This window comes from Poecilia formosa, unplaced genomic scaffold, assembly GCF_000485575.1.
Source record: "Poecilia formosa unplaced genomic scaffold, Poecilia_formosa-5.1.2 Scaffold222, whole genome shotgun sequence".
NCBI lineage: Eukaryota > Metazoa > Chordata > Actinopteri > Cyprinodontiformes > Poeciliidae > Poecilia > Poecilia formosa.
Window position 1 is genome coordinate 55,240 of NW_006800161.1, and position 7,496 is coordinate 62,735.

Consider the following 7,496-nt stretch of genomic DNA (forward strand, 5'->3'; position numbering starts at 1 on the left):
CGCGCTGCAAGCCGCTCAGGCAAGCAGTGCAGATGGTGCGTCGCAAGTTGTGTCTGCCAGCAGCTTTTATTTTCTTTTCTATTCTTTTTTACCCCCTTTTTTCAGTTATTGTAGAAACTTTCTAGGCCCTTCCTTACTTTGCAGGGAGAGGATTTGGGGCAGCGGTGGGGAAGTTCACTTCCTGGCTGGGCCTTCAGGAAAAGAATAAAAATCATCTCAAGCTGTTTGTTCGACTTTTATATTTTTTCAATCACAAACAGGAAATCGTAATATTTCGTGAGGACTAACAAAAACGAAACAAGGCAAGGCTGGAAATCACTGAGCAAAACAATGATGACAACATAGCCAATGTGAGTTAAGTTGAGCTGAGAGAAAATGTTCTGTGATAGTATGTACATCCAGACTTCACGGAAAACGGCTTGATGACAAGTTTTTAAACGACAACCCCAGTTACTGCTCTAACGCCATGTAATGAGACAAAAAGAAAGAAAAGTCCAGTGTGAAGTTCGCTGTGAATAATAGTTTCACCAGAAATATCAAGAATAGATTGGTACAGAAAGCATGATGACAAAAGTGGGAAATCATTTAAAGTTGTTTTTTTTCATATGAACCCAAAATCTGGTAAATAAAAAAAATAAAAAATTTTTTATTTTTTTTTACAGCCAGACGACTGTTTATGTAGCTTCACATTAAAACAGGAAGCTCAGCCCAGATATAAAAAGACAGACCAGTCACAGCTTAGCACTTAATCAAAACTCTTTCGTAGTCTAATCAAAGTCTGATGTTTTGCCAGCGGTTTGTCCAGAGGTGTTAACAGTACAAAAGACAATAAAAGGTTTTATTGAAAGGATTTTTCTGTTTGACTTTGGAAAGGAGTAAATTCGTCTTTATTTACTTACATCATCAGTTGGGATTTCAACGATACATCGGCACTAACATCGGCATCATTATGTAACATATCAGCACCGCCAGATTAATATGACTGAGCCAATATTAATAACCAATATAAAAAAAACTACACTTTTCAAAATTATCTGAAGCAGAGAAGGTGAAGTCAGCAGTCTTTATTTATTTATTTATTTTTTTTTAAGGTGTCGGAAAGGATGTAAAATATATGTGTTAAAATAATATCGAATATTCAAGAAATGATATCGAATATTGATGTCGACCCAAATTTCCATATTGGTGCCTAAACATTCATCGGGACCTGGTGTCTTGTTTTCTTCCTTTCTTGCCTAAGAAAGGAAGGTAAAAGGTCCATGTAAAAGCACATGGACCTTTTACCACAGTGCTACAGCAAAGTCCGTGCTGGCACGCAAACACACACACACACGCGACAGAACTTACTTTTTGGTTTCAGCACAAACCGGCGCGGTTCGTCGTGGGTGCACAAAGTTGTCATATCCTTCCTAGCTTGTAATTACCAATGTCAAACATTTTCTCGGGTCAGACTTTCAAACAAAGCTATTTCCGGATTAAAGGGCACCCGGAGGGAGTTACGTGATGACGTAGCAGTAACGTTGTACATTAATTGTTTTCTATCAAATTGAGCATTGCGTTTTAATTGCAGGTTTCTTTTTTCATTACTATTATTGTTTATTTATTGTCTTATTTGTTTAAACTTTGAAAAGAGCTTACTTAAACTAGATGTAATTGTTTTATTTTCTAGTCTTGTGGGCGGAGCCTGTGGCTATAAAACAGGTTACTTCACTGCAGGGAGTCAGTCAGAGTTTCGACTTCATTAACAGGTTACACTGAAGTTGATGGACCTTTAAGGTGTTAGGAAGACAATGCTCATTTTATTTATTATCCATCTAAGTGAATTATGGCCTTTCCTTTTTGTCCATGTCATAACAGAGCCCCGCTTTACTTAACTGGATTATCAGAAAAAAAATCTTGGTGAAAAAAAATATATTTATTAATGTTGGAAATTATATATACCAGTTGCCTTTAACTATACATTTTAGTTTTGATTGTTGTTGGCTTGGCGTTATTTCAATAATGAATACCTTGCCTTTCCAGCTGTATGCTGTATGTTACACAAAGCAAAAGCATAGGGTATACTTTGCCAGGTGTTGAACAAACTTGACAGATAATGTAAGTTAGCATCAAAGACACAATGACATCAATTGTTTCGGGTAAGACAGACCAAATTAAACCTAAGGAGTTTTTTCTTTTTTTTCTTTTTTTTTTTTTTACAAACACAGATAATCCACCGACATTAGTTATTCTTTTTTATGTAAACAAATTTCCAAGCTTTCTTTGTCTGACGGGCTGAGAGTAAGAAAAGTAGGTTTCAGTAATGTGGTGGCTGTGATCGCCCTTTCTTGCAGTAACAGTAGGAATTTTAAGGTAAAGTAACATGTAACAATGAATATGCGTTTACCCTGGTACATTGCATTTCAGAAAGTTTGCAGAGGTTCCAGCGAGCAAAAGAGCAAGAGAACCACTTAGTGGCATCAACTCCAAAGCAAAGCAACGCCAGACGTTTGGATCTTTGGCAACGTTGTCGCCGGCTCTCACCCATTTCCACTTTTTACCCAACAAGCCACTGGCTCTCCTTTCCTTGCAGAAGCATTCAAACTTCCCTGAACTTCTCACCTTTTATCACATGCCAAACTCAAACTTTTTTGTTTTTATTGGGACTTTATGTGATAGATCGACACACTAATGCCCTAAACAAAATTTGGCAGTCTTAGTTAGAAAACAAAAACCATGTGTGTAATTTAATTTCAGTATGAATCCAGCTGTTCTGTGAAGAAGTTTGTTAGAGAACAAACAGCGTCAGGAACACCAAGTAACTCTGCACACGAGATTATCTGGACGCCAATCCTGAAAAAAAAAAGAAAAGAAATATAAAATCTGTTTAAAGCTACAGAAAATTTAAAATTGGAAAAGCCGTTCACCATCCAGTAGGACTTTGATCTAAAACATTCAGCCAGAGCAACAATGGAATCATGTAGATTTTCAAAATTGTTTATCTCACTCCTAAAATGTTGCGCCAGTTGGGCATTTTGGTCTATCACATAAAATAAATGTTGATACATTCGAATCAGTGGTTAAAATGTGATAAAACGTGGAAACATTCAAGGGGTTTAAATCCTTTTGCAAGGCACTGTAAGACTCATCAGTGATTTCACTTGAACTGAGCTAAAAACCACAATATTTCTCCAAAACATCCAACGATTAAGACAGATTTTAGTCTGCAGGTAGAAATCTGAGCATCCACATTAGCCAAAGTGAAGACTTGTAGACAAATAATATCATTGCTATAAAGAGACCCGCGATAATGCGATCACGTTAAAAACACCGGTGTCCTAGCAACAGATCTCCAGCGGTGCAAAGATGTTTTGTCTCCCAGCTGTTCAAAGTCTTTTCCCCCCCCTGGTAAAAACCCACATGACGTCGCACAGTCTGAGTGACGGCTCTCTCGGCCAAAGTCTGCACTCGCTATGCCCAGAAATGTTCGGGATTTTTACCACGTTAGGTGTGTTGCATCGAAACGTTCTCTCCGATTCCAGAACGGAACGAGACAAAGATGGGTTTAAAACAAAAAAAACAAAAAAAGAAAAACAAAACAAAACCACAGTGTGTTAGTGGACGTAATAAAGCCAATAGATGATGTTGAATAGGGAGAAGGCGGAGGGGAATATAATCCGCGACCACCTGTCGATGGCATTCACGTCGGTGAGGTCGGGGATTTTGATTTTAAGCTGTGACGATCGTCTCTGCAGGCGGGTTTTTTTGAACTGCGCGTTCCTGTCCAGACTGTGGCGGCCCGCCTCGTTGGGTGTGCTGGGCTTCCTGTACTGGACCCCCGAGTTGTCGAACGTCATGGAGGTGGAGTTGTGTGTCTCGCTCAAGGTGGTGGTGACCTCGTTGCTCCCCACCTCGTTGTGGATCTCCAAGGACGTCAGCAGAATGTTCCCGTGGGAGTCGACCTAGGAGAAAACGCAGACGGCAGCCAGGTTTAAAAAACAAAAAAACAAAAAATGGCCTCGATGACATCACAGATGGGATAAAACGCAGAGCGGCCTTCGGAGAGAAGGGTCCTCTGTCCCAAAGTTAAATCACTTCACACAAATCAGATCAAGGTCGCACTAGATGCCCCTGTTACTACTGTCATGGCGACTGCAGCTTTCCACACAGGAAGAGATAAATCACAGAAAGCTGAGATAAATACAAAGGGCACAACGTTATAACGTAGCAAATTCTGTACTGTCACCTTCCTCAAATAATGGCCAAAAGTGTTGTTTTTGTTTTGCCCAAAACATCTTTTGGAAAGAAAGAGATGGTGATTTTTTTTTTTTTTTTAGTTGACAAAAATAACTTTTGGCACAAAATGATTTCGGTCATTATTTGAGGAAGGTGACGATATATAAGACAAGGTAAACTGACACTCTTTCCAATCCAATCTGGTATGGATTGGTGAACAAGAACATCAATTTATTCAATCCAATGAAGAAAAACCATTGGAAAAAATAGCTTTAATGATTGACAACACAAAAAAAATGGCTGAAAGTTGAATTTTTTTTAGTGTTTTAAGAATGTGTTTTTTTTACACATGTTAAAATATGACAGTGACAGTGTAAGATGAGACAGATAATCTGTGGAAAGATCGATTTCCTCCACCTCTTCCCTGGTGGAGGAAATCTGAAGAAACCACCACTCCCAAACAAAAAGAAGAGCCAGGAGGATCTTAGCACTGTCAATCAACTCAGGTACATGGTCCTAAATGAGCTAATGGCAGAGAAACAACTTGCTACAGAAAAAAACACTCATCCACCATCATCGGTGGCCATGCTCACTAGCCTTAGTATTCACAACAAGCTCTGCAGACAGGGAGAAGCGAAGACGTAGAAGAAAGCAAGATTGTGATTAACAGCACTAAGACCCACCCCCTGGCTCTGATTGGCTGTTTCTAGTTTGCACAGAGAGAAAGGCAGGTAAAAGTGACATAATGCAGCTTTAAATTGCAACTGAAACATGTTTTAAATGATGGTTTTTAAAACCCAGCTGGCTGGGGCGGACGCTCACCTGATGCGAGTGACGGCGGCTCTGAACCTGATTGGACTGTTTAAGAGATGACGAGGTCTTCCAGTTGACTCCTTCTAGAATGGACTAGAAGAAAGAAACAGAAATAATGTCCTCTGAGTTTAGATTAGGTAGGCGCTGAAGGTTCTTATAGAATTTCAGCTTTAGAGGAGTCAGAAAGGTCACCCAATAGAAGATTCACACTGGGATGATTGAACTAGAGTCACTGTTAGTCTAATGTTTAAAAGCTTGTTCCTTGAAATTCTTCTTCTAATGAATTATGTACTTACAGACAGAAATGTACATAGATTCATCACAGACAAGAGTCCCATTCAATCTGGTGGATTCATTTTAACAAACTACTTTTATGAAACAAGAATTGGATTCAAAAGTTGTGAATTTTCACTAAATTATATGTACAGGATTTATTGTATGCAAAGGCATCATAATATTTGGTTGAACGTAGTTTTCAAAACCACACACACACACAAAAAACCTTGTAGGAGCTCACACAGGGTAAATGCGACCCCTACCAGACCGAGCACAGGGTAAAAAGCTTGCAACATTTGTTAAGCAGATAATAGTGAAGGTGTATGTAGATCTTAAGCATGAATGCATAATTTTGACCCTGAGGATGTGAGACAAAACTCAATCACTGAAACGTAGTTTTTAAAATTTATAAAAGTTTGGTGTTTCACACTGGAGGAAAAAAGAAAGGCACAAATGCATAATTAATAACCTGAAATGAATTCATGGCCATACACACAATTCGTTGTCAATGGATATAAACCTCTGACCTCTAACCAGAACCGTTTGATAGACCGTCCTTCCTTTATAACTAAGTGTGTGCAGTCTCCATTGTCTCTTTGGCTCTAAGTGACACTGAAAGTCCAAACCTTCAGATAAGGTTATTGTTCCATGCTGACTTGTAAAGATGGAGGCTGACTGCCTGCAGCAGTAAATACCAATCAACAGTGATGACAAAGCTTGAATCAGCAGCTTAAATAATTTGCTGCTAAAGCTCTGCCACCATAAAAAAAACAACAACGCAGTGAAGGCTCTCCCACAGCAGAGAGTGCAGTAAGTTAAAATTGTAAATGAATCAAATCATTACCATTTCATTTATTTATTTTTTCGTCTATTTGTTTTTGAAAAAATGACATCAAACCTAACTACAAGTTGCTGTAACTTTATTAACTTTAATGACTCCAGGCTGAAGCAGAACAAAGTACAATCAAATGCATTTTCATTTTGCTGTTGCTGCCAATATTGGATTCCATGCAAAGTAGAAAACAACAACAACAACACAAGTCACACGATATTGGCAATTTCCACTTTGTCATCAATTTGGTATTTCCCACCTTGGGTCGGTCAAACCTGCCGCGCTCGTTATTTGCCTTCAGCGCCTTCAGAGCCAGTTTCTTCTGCATCTGCGGACCGCGACCGAAGAAGATGTAGTTGACGAAGGCGTACTCCAGCAACGCCAGGAAAACAAACACGAAGCAGCCCATCAGGTACATGTCGATGGCTTTCACATAGGGGATCTTGGGGAGGGTTTCCCTCAAGTGGGTGTTGATGGTTGTCATGGTCAGCACGGTGGTGATCCCTGGAGGGAATCACAGTCCGGTTAGCAGGGGAACCCCAACACAAAGAAAGATGTCAGCCTGGAGGTTTTTACCACTGGTCACTGCGCCTCCCGTTCCGTCAAATGTTTTCTGAAAACCTTTTCACAGTGCTGACTGCGCCAACACAAAGCCTCACTTTTTAAGCATCCAACTTGATACAAATAGTCAATTTCTTCAAAAAAGAAAACCTCCTAATATTTGATATGTTTTTTACAGCTATTACAGTGCTGGGAAGATGTTTACATATAATCATCAATGTCATGAATATCATATTCATCTAGAGCTTTGAATCATTTACTTAAGCTATACTTTTTTGTGGTGGAATGATTATAAAACATTATTATTATTATTATTATTATTATTATTATTATTATGTTAAGAATAACAACTGGTCCTAGTCTAAATTTAATCTAGTCGTATTTGATGTAAATGTGCTTAATCTATTATATTCAAAATTATACATACAGGCTCAAAGGTACACATAAAACAGTCCCTCTAATATTTCTCTGGAACTTGAAGAAGGACATTTTTACAAATGCTACTGGTGTTGCAGGGCAATAAATCCACTTTATTGATTCGTCAAATTTTTTTGCTTTCGAAGTCTTAATTTCAGGAAGACCTGCATTATTTTTTTCCCCACCACTAATGCTCTCTGTGGGTCTCCAAGGTCCACCATCTTGTTTGACAAGCGTGTTGTACAGTTTGCATTTATTTGAACTTTGAATTTGGTCAACTTGCAGTGGGGATGATTGAAATAGGAGCCAGTTTTTGAAAATATGTTTTGTCAGTTGTAATTTATCTCAAAGCTGAAGTATGTCATTTTTATATATATATATA

The 7,496-nt window shown here is 38.6% G+C and overlaps 1 protein-coding gene across 2 annotated transcripts in view; it reads right to left on the minus strand.

Moving 5' to 3' along the window:
• Positions 1-216: 216 nt before the first annotated feature.
• The window catches only part of gabrb3 (gamma-aminobutyric acid type A receptor subunit beta3), a 52,067-nt gene continuing 44,787 nt past the window's right edge, over positions 217-7,496 (minus strand). Inside the window, exons 9-11 of one of the 2 annotated variants that reach the window (XM_007568416.2) lie at positions 6,396-6,640; positions 5,038-5,121; positions 217-3,941 (exon numbers count right to left, since the gene is read on the minus strand). In XM_007568416.2, coding sequence (XP_007568478.1) covers positions 3,594-3,941; positions 5,038-5,121; positions 6,396-6,640 — 677 coding nt within the window. In that variant the 3' untranslated portion in view covers positions 217-3,593. The remainder of the gene's footprint in view (positions 3,942-5,037; positions 5,122-6,395; positions 6,641-7,496) is intronic. The other variant, XM_007568417.2, reaches the window with a different exon arrangement.